Source organism: Amphiura filiformis, unplaced genomic scaffold (genome assembly GCF_039555335.1).
Source record: "Amphiura filiformis unplaced genomic scaffold, Afil_fr2py scaffold_28, whole genome shotgun sequence".
Classification (NCBI taxonomy): Eukaryota; Metazoa; Echinodermata; class Ophiuroidea; order Amphilepidida; family Amphiuridae; genus Amphiura; species Amphiura filiformis.
In genome coordinates this window covers 246,663-269,339 of record NW_027305492.1, presented here as the reverse complement: position 1 = coordinate 269,339, position 22,677 = coordinate 246,663, and the positions used below count along the sequence as shown (strand labels likewise).

General features: G+C 37.8%; 1 protein-coding gene across 1 annotated transcript in view; it reads left to right on the top strand.

The window, feature by feature from the left end:
• The first annotated feature begins 394 nt into the window (after positions 1 to 394).
• Positions 395 to 22,677, top strand: part of LOC140143783 (transient receptor potential cation channel subfamily M member-like 2) — a 56,404-nt gene continuing 34,121 nt past the window's right edge. Inside the window, exons 1-9 of the mRNA XM_072165596.1 lie at positions 395 to 498; positions 3,570 to 3,647; positions 4,374 to 4,442; positions 8,060 to 8,137; positions 10,533 to 10,770; positions 12,085 to 12,263; positions 12,732 to 12,921; positions 16,323 to 16,467; positions 20,277 to 20,524. Coding sequence (XP_072021697.1) covers positions 475 to 498; positions 3,570 to 3,647; positions 4,374 to 4,442; positions 8,060 to 8,137; positions 10,533 to 10,770; positions 12,085 to 12,263; positions 12,732 to 12,921; positions 16,323 to 16,467; positions 20,277 to 20,524 — 1,249 coding nt within the window. The 5' untranslated portion in view covers positions 395 to 474. The remainder of the gene's footprint in view (positions 499 to 3,569; positions 3,648 to 4,373; positions 4,443 to 8,059; positions 8,138 to 10,532; positions 10,771 to 12,084; positions 12,264 to 12,731; positions 12,922 to 16,322; positions 16,468 to 20,276; positions 20,525 to 22,677) is intronic.

Genomic DNA, 22,677 nt, shown 5'->3' with positions numbered 1-22,677 from the left:
GAGTTCATTACGTAACCGAATACAAATAACTATCATTACACTAGCAGTTTTAGTTTTTAAATGGTGGGTTTGTTTCGAATTAAAAACATAATAATAATAATTTTAGTGGCAATCTGTGGCAATGTTAACAATTATGTTTGTCTTCACGTGGAACCAAGGCCAGACATTGATTTACATTCTCAAATATACTCCGTACTTATCCTAGATATTTTACCATGCATAAATCCACAATTAACATTAACCAAAGATCTATTCAAAACAAGCCAACCATAATAAATGACAACCCCAAAACTTGAACTTTACCATAAAAGGAGCGAAATCGAAAGCGCAATCTTGCGAAGCGATGTTGGCGATCATGTGAAATGCTCGTGAATACTAGTAGTAAAGAACCTGTTCTCGGATCAGGACAGTCATTTCCATTGCTGTTTCTGAATGTGTGTGCTGTGACATTCAGCAATATAACTGGCGGATACCATGGCCTCAGATGAATCTGACGAGGTATGTTTAGTTTATTATCGTTTATGTAACAAGGACTTCGATTATTTGGACTTTAAATTACGATGTACTAACTAGAACAGAAGGGTTAAATATGAACGAAACTTTTTAAACACTTCAACACGTTTATATCTCCACTTTACACGGTATAAGAATAAAAACGTAGCGTGTGTGTATGACTATTGATGTGACTTGACGTACGTCATTCATGGGATTGTAATTAACAAGTAATAAAATGATAAAAGAAATGTTACACTAACCCTAACCTTATCTCTAAACTGATGATAGGGGCGCAAATCGCGCATTAATGATGCTTATCCCAGTAAATCTTTCTTTGGTGTTGGCAGTTCGACAGCTTTTCTTCAATTTACACCAAGGAAAGGGACATATATATATATGCAAAATAGGGGATTAAATAAATTACAAATAATAAATTACTGTCATAATGTCAAACTAATGTCAGAATCGGAATCATTGTGCTCGACATACCCGAAAAAGTGTCTTTCTATATGATTATAGCTGCCCTGGTTCAAAACTTAATTTTTCAAAATGGTGGTGGCGGCCATTTTGTATTTTGGCCTCTAGCGACAAATTTCGGGAGGGACTTGGGGCTAATTTTGTTTTAAAAAGTCCATAGAAGTCAAATCAATCGTCAAACCTTACTAGGTAAAGAATGGTCACGGAATTGAGATTTTTGACTACACTAGTACTAGTATTACAATTTTGTCTCATCGTATCATGTGGCGCCATATATAACTTTTTCATTCAATGTTAAATAACAATAGATTGCGTTTCATGACTTGTTATGAAAAGAAGCCGCCAACCTTTGTGAAATCCAAACATACAGAATATAATTGATGTCGTTTATCGGTTGGTCTGGCATACATTTAATTCAAGTCGTGTTGACACGGTCGAACATAAATAAGTTATTACCGGTAATAAGCGACTTAAATCCGACCGTGTGAACACGACTTTAGATTTAACTGTTGTGGTATTTGGAAATTTCTTGTCTTTACAAACAAGGTTAAGATACATTCCAATGCTACCTTTTCATGTTCTTACTAGCGGGATACTCGCGTTACGGAGCTCAAGCTCCGCTAACAGTGTAAACGGGAGCGATCACTAAAACATGCAGAATCACTGCACAGTCGAATGTGATACCCAAACATCGAACGTGGCACCCAAGTACTCTGTGGATACCATACACAGTCTTTTTTTTTGTCAGTTTTTGATTTAAAAACGCACGGTTGTTTGTCAATATGCTGGCGAACGACTATCATGTTCATTTAACACAGATATTCAAGTGCAAGCCTTTAATACAATTGGCTTCATTATAAATATCAAATCGTGCATAACATATACACGTGTATTTATCCCGGGTATTGATTTAGTTTCAATGCCATACAATATAATTATTTCCCAGGCGTTGTTAGACTGCTATGCAATCCCTTTTTTGATAAGCAATTAATACCTTCCATGCATAAAACATATTAAGACACATCCCCCCTGACTGCCTTGCCCAAATAAAAAAAAGGACTGCTCTAGTTGAATATGACCTGTGTGACCCATCAATAATTGGTGGATTTTCCATGGTTATAGGGATTAGGGGATGCTAAATTAAAATGGTCTACTACAGTAGACTAACGCGTTGTCGCTGTGCGATGTCCTTAGTAGGCTCAAAATGAAAGTGAAAATCACTGTTGGTATGTAATATAAATAGTTACAACAAAATTCCATTGACATCTTAGTTAGTTAAAATAAAAACAAAAACATAGGCCTATTGGAAAATACCATAATTGTTCATTTTCATATTTCCAAAAAAGTAGAAAGGTACACGGGTTTTTTTTAAAATAAATTCGCTTAAATGCTAAAAGTGGATTAAACATCTCTCCTCCTTACCCCTTAATGTAATGTTGAAGTACACAATCATAAAGACACCGGGTATCAATCACGTGAGCGTATCCTCTGTGACTGGTGGGTGATGTTAAGTCTGAACCATAAGCATCATACGTTTTTTGGTTTGTTTGTTTGTTTGTATGTTTGTCTGTTTGTTTCTGTGAAACGGCTAGGATGACGAAGGTGATGATAAACTAGTTTATTCTATCCAGAAAGCACAACCCCTACTTTTCCTTTAGACCCCCCTCCCCTATATTAACTCGCCTTCTCCTATTCCCTCTTAATCTGTGTTTTCCTTCTCTCCCCCTCTCCTCGACTCTCTTCTCCCGTCCACTCTCACCCTACACTTTCTTCAACTCTACTATCCCTTCCCCTCCGTCGTTCAATAGCCTCTCACTTTGTGCAATAAAAGTAGCTTGAGTAAAGATCAAATACATTATCGGATATGATATAGCTATACGCTGAGTAAGATTATTTGAATATCAAAACCATGATTTCAAGTGTAGATATGTTACAAGCTTTCTGTACGGGTACCAGTCATGGGTAATCACCAAGGAGATGGAAAACATGCACAACCCCTACCTATACATAGGCTCTTACTCACGAATGTTTGACGTGGTCATTTATCAATTTTTCTAACAAAACATTATGATGTTTAATTCTAGACTTCATTCTAGATTTTCGTGTCTATATGAAATTATTCACCTTTGTCTTTTTTATGACAATTTTTATTCTATAAATTGGGCCAAATAATATGAGTTTTGGACACATGCCAAATTTTTGAGATCCCACTTTGTAAAGTGGGATCACGCAGATGGTCACGCAGATGTCACAGGTGTCAAAAGCTTAAATGATCTAGAATATACCGTATTATCTAAAAGGCGCCCATGAATATTTGCCAAGAATTCTCACCCTCTCGGTTTAAAAAAAATAATTGCTTGTCCCATCCATCCATTCGGCTCTCCAAACAAAACATGACCCCCAGTTTTACCATCCCCCGGCCCCAGTGCTCATTATTTCACAACCCCTTACTATTCAACATGGAGTTTATCTTACAATGTTACTTTACTACATCAGCTTAACGATATCCAGCGCGCATCCCAGTTTACGTGATCATGCTATAAAGTATGTATTTTCAAATTATTAAATTGGTTAACGCTGAACCATTATTTTGTTAGGACGTGGACCAGTCCTTACTTAGGAGTTTTAACGAGTCTTCTACAGAACCCAATACTTCCGCAGGCTTTCCAACGCAGGTAAGCTAGTAATATGCCTTGGTAATATTAAACTCTCAGTTGCTCAGTGTGGCAAATATCACTACTATCTCAATTTCAGACCAACTCTGTGGTTAATCTAGAAGGCGAGTTTTATGCGGGATTTAGGGTTTTGTAAAATCCAGCTAAAAATCGTGGAAAATTATTCCTATATGAGTTATAATATTGTTTACCAGTCTCGGTATTGTATTATAACTACGGCTCTTTTCTAACTAGTGATACCAAAATGAATACAAACATTCCCCATGTAAAATTCCTTTTGGTAAACACAGGTACACACATTACTACATGTACCGCCTTTGATTTCGCATGTCATTGTTTTAATGACAAACCTTTGCATTAAGATGACGCCCCAAGTTTCTCATGGTATTATTATAAATTTTAGGTGTTTCCTAATTTTAGTATGGTTTTTCATATACCTTTCCTTCGCGGTTTTAATATTGATAAAGATTACGTTATATAATTTGCTCAAAACCACCGACGTCCCCTTTTCAATGTTGATTTTCACACTCTATTAGGTCCTCAATTTCCAGCAAAAGCTATCATTACGTTTTAATACTTGGCATAATTATATACACAAAGAGCGCTGCTTGCGCCATTTTGTACAACGCAAACTACTAAGTGGTTATTGAAACACCAATATATTAAACGTCAGAATTATACTGTTGTTTATATTTGTTAACCCTGACCTTGCCCTTATTTTGTTAGGATGTGAACCTTGCGAGTTTGAATGCGTCTTCTCCAGAATCCGAGAATTCCACAGGTTTGCCAACGCAGGTAAGCAATGAATAATAAGCTATCGTATAGACGAATCCAATTTCACGCATTCCTACACCTCAATGGCAGCCATAGATGGGTCCCCATCGAGTCCATCCCACCTAAAATGTGAAACTAGAGATGTACATAACTGTGGTCTAAGACCTCGAACACAGCCGTTGTGTGACCCTTAATGACCTTTTGACCCCAAATTCTCTGAACATCCCATTGACATTGGCGAATGTCAATGCATATGTGCACGTGGCATCACTCTGGTATATGTTTAGTGCCCGAAGATCATTTTGCAGGAATTTCGTTTTAGACCGGAAGTGACCCCTTAATAACCTTTGACCCCAAATAAACAAATTACCACGCATACACTGGGTAATAACAATTCATGTATTATTATAAAGATACCGTTAAAATGCTGTTTTTCTTGGTTAATAAAAATTTTTGAAGGTTTTTCGTTTACCTTTGACCCCAAATCTGTGAGGACCCCGTAGACACTGAGTAAAACAATGCATTTGTGCAAGTGGCGTCACTGTCCTACGTATTCTGTGGGAGAAGAAGCATTTTGAGTAAAAATCACATTATTTTACCCTATGAACCCTACGTGACCTTTGACCCCACAAGTTTCATGTGACATGTAGGAGCATGATCAATGATAGTTATGATCAAGTTGAGTCAAAATCTGTGTAAGCATGTCAGTGCTAGAGGAAATATAAAGGTCGACAGACGAAGAAGAAGAAGAAAGAACTAGACATGTACATAACTGTGGTCTAAGACCACGAACACAGCCGTTATGTGACCCTTAATGACCGTTGACCCCAAAATCTCTGAACATCCCATTGACATTGGCTAATGTCAATGCATGTGTGCACGTGACATCAATCTGCTATATGTTATTTGTCCCCGAAGAGGCATTTTGCAGGAATTTCGTTTTAGACCGGAAGTGACCCCTTAATAGCCTTTGACCCTAAATAAAAATAATACCACGCATACACTGGGTAATATCAATTCATGTATAAACATACCGTTACTGTGCTATGTTTTTCTTGGTTAATAAAAATGTTTGAAGGTATTTCGTTTTATACGAAGTGACCCCTTAATTGCATTTGACCCCAAATCTGTGTGCACCCCATAGACACTGGGTAATAACAATGCATATATGCAAGTGGCATCACTCTCCTATGTAATTTGTGTGAGAAGAAGCATTTTAAAGGTATTTCGTTTCTTTCGGAAGTGACCGCTTAATGACCTTTGACCCCAAATTAAAAAATACTACATATACATTGGATAACAACAATTCATTTATGAACATACCGTTACTGTCCTATGCTTTTCTTAGCAAATATAACTTTTCGTTTATACCGGAAATGACCCTCAATGACCTTTGACCTAAAATCTGTGAGAATTTGGGGTCAAAGGTCATTAAGAGTCAATTCCGGTATAAAACGAAAAACCTTCAAACATTTTTATTTGCCAAGAAAACATAGCCAGTAACTGTATGTTCATAAATAATTGTAATTATGCAATGTATATGTGGTATTTTAAAATGGTCGGAATAATGTTTATACATGAATTGTTGTGTCTAATGTCCTCATGAATTTTCATTAAGGGGTCAATTCATATGTATGTGTATGTAATTACCATTGTATTGTAGTAATTGTTTGGGGTCAAAGGTTATTAAGGGGTCACTTCAGGTCTAAAACAAAATTCCTGCAAAATGCCTCTTCTGGCACAAATAACATATACCAGAGTGATGCCACGTGCATATATGCATTGACATTCGCCAATGTCAATGAGGTGTTCAGAGATTTTGGGGTCAAAGGTCATTAAGGGTCATTAAGACCACATTTATGTACATGTCTAGTTCATTTTTGTCGTTGTTGTTCTTCTTCTACTGTCGACCATTACATTTCCTCTAGTACTCACATACTTATATCAATTTGGCCTAACTTGGTCACAACAATCATTGACCGTGTCCCTACATTTCACATGAAACTCGCGGGATCAAAGGTCACGCAGATGTCACAGGTGTCAAAAACGTGATTTCATCTAAAAATGCTACTTCTCCCACAAATTACGTAGGACAATGACGCCACTTGCACACATGCATAGTTATTACCCAGTGTCTATAGGGTCCTCACATATTTGGGGTCAAAGGTCATTAAGGGGTCACTTCCGGTATAAAACGAAAAATCTTTTAACTGCTAAGAAAAACATAGGACAGTAACGGTATGTTCACACATAAATTGCAGTTGCAGTGGTATTTTTTTATTTAGAGTCAAAGGTTATTAAGGGGTAACTTCCGATATAAACAAGTGGTGTCATTTCGTATAAAACGAATTATATTCAAAAAATGTTGTTAGCTAAGAAAAACGTAGGACAGTAACGGTATGTTCACACATAAATTGGGGTTACCCAATTCATATGTGGTATTTTTTATTTGGGGTCAAAGGTCATTAAGGGGTTACTTCCGGTCTGAGACGAAAAACCTTCAAAATGCCCCTTCTGCCACAAATGCCATAGCAAAGTGATGCCACGTGCACCCATGCATTGACATTAGCCAATGTCTATGGGGTTTTCATATATTTTGGGGTCAAGGGTCATTAAGGGGGCATAACACGGCTGTGTTCGTGGTTTTAGACCACGGCCATGTCTAGTTATAACCTGTTTCAGCACTGTAGCTAGTCAACGTCTTAATAATAAACCTTTTCAGTATGTCATTTTTTATATAGTTTCTTCACGGTTTTAATATTGAAAACGCTTAATGTATACTTTGCTCAAAATCATTGACGCTCTATCCTTTTTTAATTTTGATTCCACATAATTGGATATACAAGGTTCTGTAATCGCATGCTATTTGATTACGTTTTAATACATAGCAAAACATACATAATGACTTGTTTTTTTCGTATTAAGTCATCAACCCTAGTCCTATTGAGCACTTTTTGGGAAGCCCCTATTATTTCTTATATTGTCATTATACTGTTATATTTGGTACCAATGTATAGGTATGGGTATATCCAGAAGTGTATAGGCAACATTTTTTGACTAAAAATGCAAAGAATATGCGATGCTTAAAGTAACTTTCTGCTGAACTAAAAAGTAATAATTTCACAAGAGCAAATTAAAAATCATGGATTTTACTGTAGAAACTTTATGATGGGCATCACCCGCTCTAATGGTTGACTTCTAATGTCGGCACTAAGGAGGTGGGTTGAAATTTGTGTCACTTAAATAAAGGCAACGGATGTCTCTACGATTATGATAAGTCATTTGGATGTAAACAAGCGCTTAAATATGCCTGGTGAAGAAGCTAGTCGTAGGATGAGAAAATACATAGAAACAAATGTTAAGTTAATAACAACAATCTTATCTTATCATTAGTAAGTGTTAATGGCCCAGATGCGTTTTTCCAAACGGTCGTTATTACTCCAACGGGTCGTTATTCCGAGGGGTCCTTAATCCTGAAGGCGAAATGTAAATACTCGGAAGGCTAGGCTTGTTACTCCGAAGGGAAATTACACCGAATTTACTGTAAGGCTCGTTATTCCGAAATTCAGAATAACGACCCTCTCCAGCTTACTATTTATTGTTTTTAATAATTATTCATCATTGCTTTTACTTTTTAGAATAACAATGAGGAAACAACTCCACTTGAACTCAAGTTTGGAGAGATTAAATTTGGAGACAGTGAGAAAGTGATCAAGGTAATCGAAACGTAGTTTTTGAATAGGTCTGAGTAAACACATACTTGGCAATGGATATCGGTTATATACTTTTTAGTATTACTTTGAAATTGACTGGGCCAAAGAAGTATCCGAAAACAATAGCCAATCTTAAAGACACTAAATCTATTTTATTACACTAAGCTATACTCATTTGAATGACAAATGGTCGAATTTCAATAGTAACAAATTTAGATAATTTCTTCCTTCAAGACAATTTCTTCTGCCTATTTTTAAATGTTTTCAAAAAATGTTATTGTAAACTATTTTTGCAAACATTTTTGCCAAATATTGTGTCAATACTTAACATTATGTTAAAATATTTGAACCCAGCAAACACAGAAATGTACTTAATTTTAATAACATTTAAATGTCGGGTTATATAATGGTCATGGAAACGTTTTTATAACGTTATTGAAAATATTTTGGGCAAACATTTTTCAACCCCAAAATAACATTCTGTTTAGAATGTTTTGTATCAAGTTTTCAAGAATGTTTTTGGAATGTTATTAAAACGTTTTTATACCCTTTATATAACCCGACATTTAAACGTTTTCTGTAAAACTTTTTGTTTGCTTTACTGAACATTTTTCTCAGGACTGTTGTTGATAAATAAATGAAGAGATTTCATACTTCTAGTCCAATAAAACAGTACTCACTGTGGACGTTTCGAAGTCTTGCAGACTTCTTTTTCAACACTGATGTTGTTGTGATGATCTTCTGTTTACCGCTGATGATACATGTTGCTTAGCAACGCGGTTGCCAGTTGGTTTTCCAAGAAGATCGTCAAATGCGTGACCTCTTGCTGTAAATATTTTCATGGAACATCTTGAACAGTCTGCTATCGCCACGGCTCCATTGAATTGTAAGCCTAAGCTCTGGAAAAGGTATGTGGATGACATTTTGGAGGTTGTCAGCAAAGACGGAGTCATACCACTCACAGATCATCTCAACAGTATCGACGATTCGAATTCTATAAAGTTCACCTTTGAGGAGGAGAAAGATGGCAGGATTCCATTCCTGGACACCCTCAACGTTCGTCCCTATGATGGCTCTGTCAAACTGTTGGTGTATCGTAAAGCCACACACACCGACCAATGCATGAATTTTGCGTCCCACCACCCGTTACACCAGAAATTGGGCGTAGTAAGAACTCTAATGGACAAAAAAATAAAATCATCACAGAAGACACAGACAAGGAAGAGGAGGAAGCTAACATCAAAAAAGCGCTCAACACATGTGGGTACCCGCCATGGAGTATTGACAGAGTTAAGAAGCAAATGGAGACACCAAGAGAGAAGAAGAACACCAAGAAGGATGAGAACAGCAAATCCAAAGGCATGGTCGTCATCCCTTATGTGGAAGGGGTTTCTGAACGTATAGCCAGGACTTTCAAAAATTACAACATTGCAACAGCTATGAAACCTCATTGTACGCTCAGAAACATGTTGGTTCATCCCAAAGATAAGCGTGATCCACTCAACACCACGGATGTCATATACTCCATTCTATGTAAGAACTGTGAATCTACGTATGTTGGAGTGACAGGCAGGAAGTTTGGCAAGCGTATCGAAGAGCACCGGGCAGAGGCGGAGAAAGCAGGGGCTACAGTAAGAACCAGAGCTAGCAGAAAGGCATCAGAATCAAAGGTCAATAAATCAGCCATCACGGATCATGTTATGGACAAAGATCACATTATAGACTGGGAAGAGGCTAGGGTAGTAGGCAAGGAGGCGGACAGATATAAGCGATGGATAAAGGAGGCAATTCAGATCAGGAAGCAAGACAACATCATGAACAGGGACGAGGGGCAATACAATTTTACTCATGCATTTGACGATCTTCTTGGAAAACCTACTGGCAACCACGTTGCTAAGCAACCTGTATCATCAGCGGTAAACAGAAGATCATCGCAACAACATCAGTGTTGAAAAAGAAGTCTGTAAGACTTCGAAACGTCCACAGTGAGTACTGTTTTATTGGACTAGAAGTATGAAATCTCTTCATTTATTTTTGTTTGCTGAGTAGTAGATTATCAAAAAAATTTTTTTTAGGGTTATGAAAACGTCTTACACTCTTAATATACCCTTTATATAACCCGACATTTAAACGTTTTCTGACAACCTTTTATAACCTTTTGCGAATGATGTCGAAAACGTTTTCTGTTTGCTGGGATGCCATTTAGCCTGATTTAACCTGGCGTGCCAGTCATTTTCACCACATGTCGAATAGTTGTTGACGAAAGGAATAGAAGTAGTTGGTAAAAATATTCATGAGCAAGTGTAATTGAATCGGGCGTAAACATGGAGATATTAAGGCCTAACGTATGTTGTCAATAATTTTAATTTTCTTCCATTATCGTAATATTATGATAAAGGTCGTGAAGATAGCCGCAATATTTGAAGGCGGCGATAAAGAAGAAAAGAGCAAGTTCTTAAAGCAAACAGGAGAAAATCTACTAAAGCAACTCGAAAAGGAAGAGGAATGGAAGTGGACTGGAGACAATCGCCCTAATCTGCTAATCTCTGTGACGGGTGGCGCATGGGATTTTCCTTTCAACACCAACATAAAAGAAGTGTTTCGAAAAGGAATCGTTGAGGCAGCTGAAAGCGCGAGTATGTATCCTGGGGCGTAGCAAGCGGGGGGACATGGTGGACGAAGTCCATGGGCCCGAGGGTTCAGGGGGCCACAAGCAAACGATATAATGAAATAAGCGCTAATTAAAGAGACGCTTAAAGTCAGGGCCGAATTTACCTGGACCCGGACAAAATTTAGAGGCCCCAAACTCACCGTGAAAAAGGCATGTGCACCTAAGAGGCCAAGTTTGGTTTACAAATTGCGGCCTAAAATAAGATCGACAGTGGTGGCAGAAGCATTGCAAATTAGAGGGAGATAAGCACATTTTGTTCCGATCTTACTAGGACATTTGCGCGCAAAATAGTTTTTAATTTCAGACCATTTTCAGACCCAAAATGAAGGTAAAATTTTCTATGTGAAGGGTTAGGATAATATACGCGAATGTTGGGATAAGAGGAACATGCATAGGACAATTTTGGGGGCTCCTCTGGCCCAATGGTAAATCCGGCCCTGCTAAAAGGGCCCACACTGTTTCTTGTCCATGGGCCCCCGAGGCTCTTGCTACACCCCTGTATGTACCATTATTTCCAGGTCTCAATTGAATATCTTTCGATGTACCCCGATAATTACCTTTTATCTAAACATGTACCCGTTTTTTTTAAATGCAAATAAGTTAAATAACGTGCCTCATTCTCATTGATAATCTTCATCGATCATCAGTTTCAAACATTCACAATAGCAATGATGGGAGAGAACATTTCTTATAGATGAGTTGACTTCAATGCCTGGCAGTATGCGTACGCCTCAATCTAATTTCCATTGTTTTTTGCCTGGCTGTATGTGCGCGCATCATATTTTGTTCAGGGCTCGTGTTTTTAAAACTTCCGCCACATCACAATAAGGCTATTGAACAGTGTAGTGGGTTGCACGGCGGGGTTCACAAAGCATATCGGTATACCTGTCCTTTGCCTTTGTTGATAAACATTGAGGTCAACTTATTTATATGGAGCCATAATACTCATTAACGTAATGCGGGGTACCATGAACGCCACATTTTCAAATGTGAATAATATTTATGTCTAGCTCATACATTCATTAAATAATTTATCTAATTCAAATAATCTTTTTTTTTTTCAACGTGAATATTTTTGCTCACGATGAAATTATTTATTCAATAAAATAATTTTTTCTAATGCAAACAATATTCACGTCACAGAAATTTGTTATTTAAATTGGAAAAATTACTTAATTACACGCAAAATATAATTATCATAGCTAGAATTTGGCGACCATAGACTACTAGATTAAGTTCATGATGCTACGTACATTTAAAACTTTTGTTCATACTTTAGAAGCGTGGGTGATAACTGGAGGTACCAATGTAGGAGTAATGAAGTACGTTGGAACAGCCGTTGGTGACTACGAGACGGCGAAGAAAAATGGAAAGAAAAAAATCGAGACCATCGGGATAGCAGTGTTCGGAAAGCTACGGTTAGATTATAGGGATGAAATAGACCTGGCATTAAAAAAGGTAAACATGAAATGATGTCAAATAATCCGATGTTTAAAGAAGTTTTATCACATTGATTTGCTTCACAATTGGGCATTAAGTAAAAGGCCTAAAATTGTATCGCCAAGTCCTTCCCTGTATCTATGATGGTAAAGTCCAGGTGTAAAGTCATTTAAATGTGTTATGAAGGATCAATCTTAACATCAAGAGTGACACGTTTAAGTGATATTGCTTGATGTTGAATATTCTATGGACATGTTTAAAGAAAAGTGTTTAGAAAAATGAGCTTAACATACCGCTACATACCTACGCAATTTTTGTTAAGTCAATGCAACAATTATTTTAGGTTTAAATACATGTATAGAGCTTTCCATCGATATTCTTCCATCCAAATTTACATCCATCATGTAACGACTTACGGTTTAAATTAGTAATAGATTGCTACTAGCACTAAACATAATTTCACAAAATGTTTATTTTTGTTTTGAGGGGTGTGTGGGGGAACTGGATCCAGGACCACCGGCAGAATCGGCAGAAAAAGAAGTTTCGTCATTAGAACCAAACCATTCCTACTTTATTTTGGTAGATGATGGTACAGATAAGTATGGGAGCGACGTACCTCTCAGGGGAGGTCTTGAAAAGGCAATGTCAGAAAACTGGAAGGTGTCTGATCTGGAAGGTAATACGCAGATTTATGGTTTCTCTACCGGGAGTCAGTTTGTGCCCTAATAATTTTGCACAATGCAATAATCATGTGTATTCATATCAATAGATACATTTCGGTGTTTAGTCCAAATATTTTGTTATGAAATACAATATTGGAAGCAGTTTCGGTGCAAATTGACCGGATGAAAAAACCTATAAATCCACGTAATTCCTTTTTAATTAAAGGAAACTATTTTTTTAAATTTCATTTAAAGATATGACTAACTTTATAATAACATGTTTCTATGTAATAACATATCGTCGTCCGTATTCCATAGTGGCGTATAGTGGGGCGCCGCGAATAAACAACTTTTCGAGAAAATCGGGTTTGAAGAAATGCCAATTCAAAATCGAGTTGTGTAAATCAGACATTCATTATATTTTGTAAATGATGTGAAATTTCTGTAGTAAACTAAATAGATTTTATTGTTATATATTTTTCAAAAGAAATAAATACATACTATTGCTGGCAAACAGAAAATAAAACTATACGTCACTATGGAAAACGAACAAAAACCGTACGCCACCTCGGTCGCCGTGTAATCCCTATGGCGTTACTTTTCGTCGTTCGTATTCCATAGTGGCGTATAAGAGTGCACACCAGTAAATACAAGTCTCCGACACCCTGGGAGCAAAAAATCAGTGTTTCAAACGAGGAAACGTGCAATACGACTAAATTAAATACATTAGAAAAGGCTTAAAACCCAACTATTAGGCCCTGATTCATATTTAATCCTCATTTAGGCCTGGGAAATAGATTGTCTGTGAAAAATGAGCAGGATCTGACTTTTTATTACAATTTGGCTAAACTTTCAAAATGTGTTACATTTCAGAAACACCAAGCTATTCGTGAGGTGGTGTATGCTGTATGGGCTATAGGGTGATCTAGTCGGCATTTTCTGGAAAAAATGCTGGACTCCGTATATAATTTCTACAATAGATGACTTCATCTGACCTTCGACTTGCAGAAAGGGTATGTTTTGAAGAACTGAGTCGCTCTGGAGTCAAGAAAATGACGTTTTCCTGGACCCTGTTTGTACAGAAAGTCAATGGGAGCTATTTACTGGTGTGCACCCTGTACAATTTTGACCTTTTGACCTCGGTCACAATGTTTTCCTTCGAGTTTTAAATTGTTATCGATAAAATCCCTCAAAGCGAAGCTACAAATGACTGTGTAACATATCAATTAGGTGATTTCTAGCTTGTTTAGCTAACTACCTGCAGAATTTTGACTATTGAAGGAGTATAAAGGTAAGATTTGTGTACAAATAGGGCCGAAATCAGTGAAATGGATACTCGGATCACTCAGATCACTGACATAGCATTGTAAGACGATGCATGGTCATGCATCGCGAGACTTCAAAATTTGGCACTGCTGTCGTGCTCTATCATAGAATTGCAAAAGCTTAAGAAAAGCATTCCCACCATGGTTCGAGCATGCATTTAGAAGGCTGTGATTGGCTGATTGGAACCTGCATTGGACACAATGTTGGTAAGCTTAAAAATTACAGTGACCATTTTTGGTCAGCTTTAACATATTTTAGGCAAGCTAATTTTCATCACTGTACCCAGGCTCTACTGCCAGGGCTTATGTTATATAGTTACTAGCCATGTACAGTGGTGTAGCATGAGATATCCTATGGGGGTGGGGGTGGGGGGGGTGGCACAGACCACTATAGGGGAGGAAGGGAGGGAGCATCACCAGGCCCTAGGAGAACCCAAGCACTTTTTCTGCAATTTTCCTCAGGGATTTTCAAAGTTTTAAATCAATTGACAGGGGTCATGATGCTCTTTCACCCCCCCCCCTGCAACCGCCCCCGCCCCCACCCCTATGATGCTACACCACTGGCCATGTATTTTCTCCTCATTTGCTTATAAATGCAATTTGCTTATCTTCATTTTGCTTGCTCTTATTTAGAGAGATTAAAATGGGAAATCATGAAATTAGTTAATTTTGTCATTGCTATCAGCAGTAGATAGCAAAATATTCTAAAAATAGTACCATGTTAATTAGCTGATTTGCATAGTAAAAGCCCTTCAAACTGAAAGAAACCAGTCTAATTAAGTTTACAAATGTCCAAATTTATGATTTACTATATAAACATAAAAACATAAAAATTGTTTAGAGTGCACACCAGTAAATACAAGTCTCCGACACCCTGGGAGCAAAAAATCAGTGTTTCAAACGAGGAAACGTGCAATACGACTAAATTAAATACATTAGAAAAGGCTTAAAACCCAACTATTAGGCCCTGATTCATATGTAATCCTCATTTAGGCCTGGGAAATAGATTGTCTGTGAAAAATGAGCAGGATCTGACTTTTTATTACAATTTGGCTAAACTTTCAAAATGTGTTACATTTCAGAAACACCAAGCTATTCGTGAGGTGGTGTATGCTGTATGGGCTATAGGGTGATCTAGTCGGCATTTTTCTGGAAAAAAATGCTGGACTCCGTATATAATTTCTACAATAGATGACTTCATCTGACCTTCGACTTGCAGAAAGGGTATGTTTTGAAGAACTGAGTCGCTCTGGAGTCAAGAAAATGACGTTTTCCTGGACCCTGTTTGTACAGAAAGTCAATGGGAGCTATTTACTGGTGTGCACCCATAAGTCCGATACGCGTACGCCACTATGACATACGATGTTTTTCATTTTTGCCGATATTCATAATTATAAAATGTGTATAAAAAGTGGCGTATGGTCGATACGCCACTATGGAATACAAAAAATGTCACTCTGTAACTATACGCCACATTTAATTAATTAATTACTAATTAATTAGCTAATTATGACTGATGAGAATGAAAGAGAACATCATTAAAAACATATGTGCCAATTTTCAAAAAAATGACCAAAAATTACTATACGCCACTATGGAATACAGCCGACGATATGTGTCCCGTTCTGACCAAACCAGGATCAAGTGGCATGTTTGACATTTCATGGTTTGAATATAAATGTAAGCACTATACAATAAGCTTTGAATGATACCAAAATTATATACATTTCAAGATATGGATAATTTTGTGAATGATACTTGATATTTTTGGCAAATTGCTATTCTGAGGAATGGGTTAATACGTTTCCTGCCTTACATAGGATTGAATAGGGATTATCATAGTTAAACTGTTAATTATTGATTAAATAAGCACTCTTTAACTTTAATAAGTACTTTCAACTCAGTCTCACAGTCATGAAATCAAGAATTCCAAAATTTGATTTTTTAATGGGAATGTCATCTTTAAAGCCCTATTACTCAAAAACATGCCCAGCGACTTGTTCCGGGTTTTGTTGGAGCTGACCAAATACTTTGTACCCAAATATAAAAAACATGCATGCCAGTTTATAAAGACTTTCACTTCTCTATAGAGAAAATACCGGTTGTCTGCATAGTTGTTGAAGGAGGTCCAAACACAATCCAACAAGCAAAAGAAGCAGTTTTAAATAAGATACCGATTCTGGTAGTTGCCAACTCCGGCCGAGCTTCAAATATCATGGCTGCCGCCTTTTATAGGTAGGTATTGCTTGGGTAGTTAAATAATTCAGTAGGCGAGATCAGGGTTTCCATTTACCAATAAGATTCTAACCGCTAAACCTGATACAGTATAGCGCCCCTTAAGCAGTTTCAAAATACAACGCATTGGTTGGCTAACACGAACCTTCTTTAATCCTATACGGAAATCCTTATGGAGCAGCGCAATAAGTGTCATAATTTAGCGATAATACCCCGGGGGTCCACTCCCATTGTGGCCTGTACACCATCCGCGATAATGAAAACGCGTAAAAGGGTCGTTTTTCGTGGGTAGGCACGATACGCGCGTATCGCGTTTAGGGTGTCAAAAACATGAAAAATTGGAAAAAAGGGTAGCAAAATTGCAATTTCTAAATACGCGGAAATGAAATTTAGGGTATGAAGTTTGATGTTAGGAATGAAATCCTTGTTTAGGGTATCGTTTTAGCCAAGGGTTAAATCCTTGTTTAGGGTGCTTTTCAAAAGTTGATTATCGCGGATGGTGTACAGGCCACAATGGGAGTGACCCCCCTGGGGATAATACGACATATCCTGTATCACTGTACTAGTTATAAGACAGAGGGCGGCACTATACAAATGATGTTATTGTTTCCTTCTCAATTTTGCCGTGAAGACTGTAATTGTTTTGCTTACGATAAATGGGATCAATTATGTAGAACTTAGACAGGTAGATCGAACATTACCACTAAATATAATTTACTACTATTATCATGGTCAGCTCCAGGAAGTGCACATATTTGAGGTACTTAGTAGTTACATTTGCGTCCAATAGTATTCCCAACATTGATATCAAAATCATTGATTTCCATCAAAATGGTTATGTCATCGTCAGCCGTACATGTCGAAAAGTCTGTGTTTACAAAATGCATTACAGAGTTGTTTGTCTTTCAAGTTTCAGCCTGTAGTTGGTGGGCTCTTTGTTTCAAATTTAACTGCAGCATTGCCTATCTTGAGTGGTTGAACTTTCTTCCATACTTCCATGGGAGTTTTAGAATTCACTATGAGGAAATTGCTTTTGTCCGAATGAAGAATGTCGTTGGTGCTGATCAGCATACGTGGCTGCTTGGAGCATACTTGGCGGTCAGAGGTACTGTTTGCGACCAGATGGTTGTCATCTGCACACGTGGGTGACTGAGACAGCATAGATTGGTCCAAATTTGGAACCAATTCCTTTTTTCTTCAGGATGTCAAGTAACGGGCCAATGAAATATTGTACATATCAGCTGATGTGCATCTTCCTTGTCGAAAACGTTTAAAAAGATTGAATTCACTTGAGTATTGACCATTCAATCTAACTTGATTGATCGCTCTCTATTAAATACCATTGCAATATAGATCTCCAAACGTGTGTGATCTATACCAAAGGCAAACATATTGACAAAGAAGGTGAAGACCTGAGCGCAAGAAGACCGTAAATCCACTTGGCCCTTCAATATGTATACACTAAAGTTGCGTATAGTTTCATATAGTGATGTTTTATACATGTTCAGGGGCCAAAATAAATCTATCACAACCTTTAATGATGATTTCACCATGGAACATGCATTAAATATTATAAAACCCTAAAAAGTAACTATATGTAACTTTAGTGTATACATATTGAGGGGCCAAGTGGACTTACGGTCTTCTTGCGCTCAGGTCTTCAGGTAGAGGTGATGGTAATACCACAATAGTTGTCTTGAATGTGAGGATTCTTATAGGAAAATGGATGATGTAACCTTTCTTTAATAATGTAAGAATGTATTCAAGTTTCCTCATCTAAGAGGGTTGCAAACAATATGACGCTATAATCTCTTCAGCATGAGTCAAGTGCTCTTCACACAAACCATCAATATCACTAACTTTCTTCGTGTTAACTTTGTTGATCACATTTAGAACATCATCATCAGAGACTATCTGGGTTCCAGTGTTAATGTCGTCGGTGTTGCAGCTTTTGATTATTTCAAAACTGTTTTCAGTCATGCTTTTGAAGACAGAAAGAAGTCTTCTGTGGGTGTAGCTAACTTTTCAAAGCGCTTGATCCATGCTGCGATGATGTCTGTGTCCGTGTTGCATACTGCAGTTACTGTTCATTTTCCTATACACAATATACAGTGCTCTAACCATTGACGCGTGACCTCTACAAACATGTTATAGGTATAGGACATTGTCTAGTTAACGTCACTGTGTAAAAAATAACCGCCCAATATATTTTGTACTTTTTGAAATTCTAAATTTTTTTTGTAACATGTCCTGAATTTTTAGCTAATTTAGATGTTTGGAAATGTTCACACTTTGGTGATTTAGTAAGGAAAGGCACGCATAGCCTGCAACATTTTTAGCGACTATCACTTACTTGTGGACCGCTCTCTTCCGAAGGGAATTATTGCTAAACCACTTGACGGATATTTTTTTGTACTTGATGTCAATCAAGAATAATGTATATATTACATGTAGGCTAAAAACTGAGTAGGTGAGGCATCTGCAAATGTTCGTACCTCCCAGATATGTAAGTGACACATAACAGCAAAAACAACTCCCATATCTGTCCATAGCTTTGGTCGGTGGAGCGAGCCAGGGGATTTCAAGTGGGTGATTATTGATTGGCAGGTGCCATCAATGTGGATGATGGACTAGACTTTATCGATTGATTTCGCTGGAGTAATTTACTGTTAACCAGGTTTAAGTACTGTAAAGGTCGAATCATGTTTGCTGTGCAGAATAACTGTACTATAAATTGGATTGTCATTCACCAGTAGCTCAGAGCTTTGGTTGGATATGCTTCTCTGTTTGCAGACCAGCTTATAGAAGAGTTAATTTTCATTTTCAGATGCAGGCATGTCTTCCTATTCCTCATTTCTCCTATCCACTGCCTGTGTTCTCAGTAAGCTTTCTATTATCTTTTTAGTGACTTGACCTAATGTGTCATGAAGTATTCTAAAGTAATGATCAGGCAGAATGGCTGCATTTTGCAGCTTCCTATAGATTTCATTATTTAGCTTCACAAGTCTAGAGAGATTCCAGGGAACTGCGGACGAGTAGCTTTCTTACCACTATTGACATTTCAATGGTGGAGCACTCCCTTCTGCTGCATTAATAACTACATCTGAGATCTGTATGAAAGTTCCATCAATAGAGGTTATGTACAAGTTCGCATTCAACTCAATGTCCTTTGGAGCCTCTTGATACTTTTCTGTATTTAGCTTGTCCCATTGGAAACTACGCAAAGTGACATTTGGGAAAAAACCCAAAGATTCTGAAAACATAATAGTGATAAAATTTGATGTTTTTTTTTCACCCAATGCAAAATGTATTGGTCTCGCTATGAGTTTTAAAATATTGGACTCGACTACGTCTCGTCCAATATTTTTTAACCTCATAGCGAGACCAATAAATTAATGCATTTGTGTTCAAACCATCCAAGGAAGAAAGTACCTAGCAAAGACGAAATGTGAATTATTTTTGCCATTTTCTTAATGTAACTAGGTTAATATTGATTCCAAAATGTATTTTTGAATAAATATGTCTTAAATAGTTATATTACAATGCTGTTTTTGAAAAGATGTGTACAAATTGTTAGGCGAAGTGAATCCACATCTGCTCTAAATGACATTTACATTTTTGACAAACTTTTTTATATACACTTTGCGGACAACGCTTTTATTTAAAAAAAAATTCTGGGTTACGCGGCATCTGCTCTCTCCCTCATGAAATCATGCGCAGGCAATTGGGTCATTAGTAGTAGAAACTTGACAAAAACCATCTACCTTATTTCCTGACACTTTCTTACAAATGTGTTTGTAAATAAACAGGCCAGATACTTCTGACACCTGCCAAAACGGCGACAGCGAACCAGATGCATCTAAGACCAACAATGTCAACTGGGAGAAAGACATTAAAAAAAGGCTGGAAATCATCAGCAGCGAAACAGATGTGCAAAACAGGTGCTTTAAAGATATCAAAGCTATGATGGAGTCTGAACGTGAAATGTTCCTCAATGTGTACGTGGAAACATCCAAGATTCAAATTGATCAGATGATTCTGAAGGCGCTCATTAAAGGTACAATTTAAGTCGTTACACTGTATAGTATGGATATAAAAACAACGACCATCGCTAAAGTAAATATCAGAAAATGAAATTATTTAAGCCCTCAACCCACAGCCTCTACTTGATTTGACTAGGCGTGGTTCATATTCATAAAACTCTAGTTTAATCCCAAACAACCCCAACAATGAATAACCTTGGTGTTAGATCATTATACCCGCATGCAGAGCATGCAGGGTATCTTCTTATACCCGCATGCAGAATATGCAGGGTATCTTCTTATCCTGTGCTTTCTTCTCCTCCTCCCCTCCTTTTCCTCCATCCAACACATCATTCTGTCAAGGCTAGCGCTAAAACTACAAAGACCATGGGGCCCATATGTGGTACACTTATGGACCCCACCCCGTAGAAGTGCCTTTTGCCCATCTGTATCTGATTTCAACAAAATTAATGAGGTGTCTTTTTAAAGCTAAAAATCAGCAGTTTATCCTAGTGTTTAAATCTCCATTTTCGTTTCTGCCGCGAGGTGGTCTGTTTCGATGTGACGGGTCACAAATGTTAAGATATGGTGCAACAGATTGACAAGCCTAGCTCTAAAAGTACAAGATCACTAGGGATCATATATGGCATATGTATGAGCCCTAAGTTGTAGATGTGCCTTTTGCCCGTTTTGGCCCCAGATGTACAAGGTTAGGGCCCCAGTGGCCCAAATGTTTAAACAAAGGGTCGGCCGTTTCTCAGCAAATAAAGCAGCTACAGGGTTCAGATTTAGTACACAGATAGGTCTTTAGTATTATATTGTCAAATGTATATATAACCCCCATATGTCACATAATATGGGCCCCAGTGCCCCAAACGCTAAAACATAGGGCCGGCCGTTACTCAGTAAATAAAGCAGCTACAATGCCCAGCTTGAGTCTACTGATAGCACTTGAGAATCATACTTTAACATATGTACATGAGCCCCATAAGTCATATATATATTGGGCCCCCAGGGCCCCAAATGTTAAAACCAAGGGCGGCCGTTTCTCATAATATAAAGCAGCTTTATGGCTCAGAGTTTGTACACAGATTGCACCTGAGAATTATTGTTATATGTACATATGAGTCCCATACATCACATACTTATGGCCCAGGGCCCCAAACGCTAAAACACAGGGCCGGCCGTTACTCAGTAAATAAAGTAGCTACAGTGGCCAGCTTGAGTCTACTGATAGCACTAGAGAATGTACATGGGCCTCATAAGTCAAATATTAAGGGCCCAGGGCCCCAAACGTTAAAACAAAGGGCGGGCCGTTTCTCATCAAAGAAAGCAGCTTCCGGGCTCAGAATAATACACAGATAGCACCTGAGAATTATATTGTTACTAACACCCATACACCCACCTACCCTACATACGTAGGACTAAACAGACAGATCGTATTATATCATAATTGAAGCGATAAGGTTGTTCCAGTTAAATTACATACCCATTGGCTGTTCCATTTAATTTACATACTCCCTCTCAAATGGCCCCCAAAAGGCTGTTCCGTATAATTAACATACTCCCTCTGAAATGGCTGTTCCATTTAATTTACATACTCCCTCTGGAATAGTTTCCCCCTAATCATATTGCATAGGCTCACTGTGAGTAAGAGATATTGACAACAGCAACCTATGGAGAGTAAGAGACGACACCCCTGGGAGGGGACTTTTTACAATTTCTTAATTTTAAGTCCTCAGCAAATAAGGACTGTAAGTTTGGGTACACCGATAACATGCGGGTATAGCCGTATTTGGGTACAAATATATAGCCTTCTAGTCCTTTTCCTCCTCCTTCTCCTCCATCAAACACATCATTCTGTCAAGGCTAGCGCCACAAAGGCCTTAAGGCCCATATGTGGTACACTTATGGGCCCGACCCGGTAGAAGTGCCTTTTGACCATCTTGGCCCCAGAAGTCAAAGGTCACGGGCCCAGGGGCCCAAATGTGAAAATACAAAGCACGCCGTTTCTCATCAAATAAAGCAGCATCAGGGCCCTGAGTTGGTACACTGATAGCCCTTGGGGTATTCTATATTTACAAATATACAAGAGCCCCATATGTTATATAACTCCCAATACGCCACATAATTATGGGCCCAGGGTCGTTACTCAGTAAATAAAGCAGCCACAGTGCCCAGCTTGAGT